Source organism: Malurus melanocephalus, unplaced genomic scaffold (assembly GCF_030028575.1).
Source record: "Malurus melanocephalus ecotype Western Australia unplaced genomic scaffold, MMel_1.1 scaffold_3432, whole genome shotgun sequence".
NCBI classification, from domain to species: domain Eukaryota; kingdom Metazoa; phylum Chordata; class Aves; order Passeriformes; family Maluridae; genus Malurus; species Malurus melanocephalus.
This window is the reverse complement of record NW_026626664.1, coordinates 1-815: the sequence shown is the minus strand read 5'-3', so window position 1 is coordinate 815 and position 815 is coordinate 1. Positions and strand designations below refer to the sequence as shown.

Genomic DNA, 815 nt, shown 5'->3' with positions numbered 1-815 from the left:
TCCTTCCCCTTGGACGATCCACGCGATGCCGAGCCCCCGGGCGCCTTCCCGGCCTGGCCGTAGCGGAACTGCGTCCCTTGGGCATGGGATTCCTCGGCATGGCCGGGATAGGCCTTCTTCTCCTCCTCCTCCTCCTCCTCCTCTTCCTCCTCCTCCTCCTCCCACTTGAGGTCATCCACGTCGGTCTCCAGCCAGCAGCGGGAGGCGCTGAGCCGCGCCCCGGGGGGCAGCTCGTAGGGTCCCCCCGCGCCCTGGGCGGGCGGCAGCGCCGGCGGCCGCTTGAGGAAGATCCATCGCGGCAGCAGCTCCAGGAAGAAGCTGCGCACCCAGCGCGGCATGGTGTGGGTGCTGGGCGAGCGGTGGTGCACGTTGAGCACGAAGACGGTGATGATGATGGAGAGCGTGACGAAGATCATGGTGAAGAGCAGGTACTCGCCGATCAGCGGGATGACCAGCGAGGTGGACGGGATGATCTCGGTGATGAGCAGCAGGAAGACGGTGAGGGACAGCAGCACGGAGATGCAGAGMGTGATCTTCTCGCCGCAGTCCGAGGGCAGGTAGAAGACCAGCACGGTGAGGCAGGAGATGAGCAGGCAGGGGATGATGAGGTTGATGGTGTAGAAGAGCGGCAGGCGGCGGATGACGAAGCAGAAGGTGATGTCGGGGTAGATCTCCGTGCAGCAGTCGTACTTCTTGGAGTTGTAGGTGCCCACGGCGTCGATGATGGCCCACTCGCCGCTCTCCCAGTAGTCCTTGAGGTCCACCTGGCGGTCCATGTTCTCCAGGTCGATCTTGGCCTTGTCGTAGGTCCAGGA

At 64.5% G+C, this 815-nt stretch overlaps 1 protein-coding gene across 1 annotated transcript in view; it reads right to left on the bottom strand.

Moving 5' to 3' along the window:
* The window catches only part of LOC130588130 (neuronal acetylcholine receptor subunit alpha-2-like), a gene marked incomplete at its 5' end in the record, with an annotated part of 3,271 nt that extends 2,459 nt beyond the window's left edge, over positions 1-812 (bottom strand). Inside the window, one exon of the mRNA XM_057389091.1 lies at positions 6-812. Coding sequence (XP_057245074.1) covers positions 6-812 — 807 coding nt within the window. The remainder of the gene's footprint in view (positions 1-5) is intronic.
* Between the last annotated feature and the right edge of the window lie 3 nt (positions 813-815).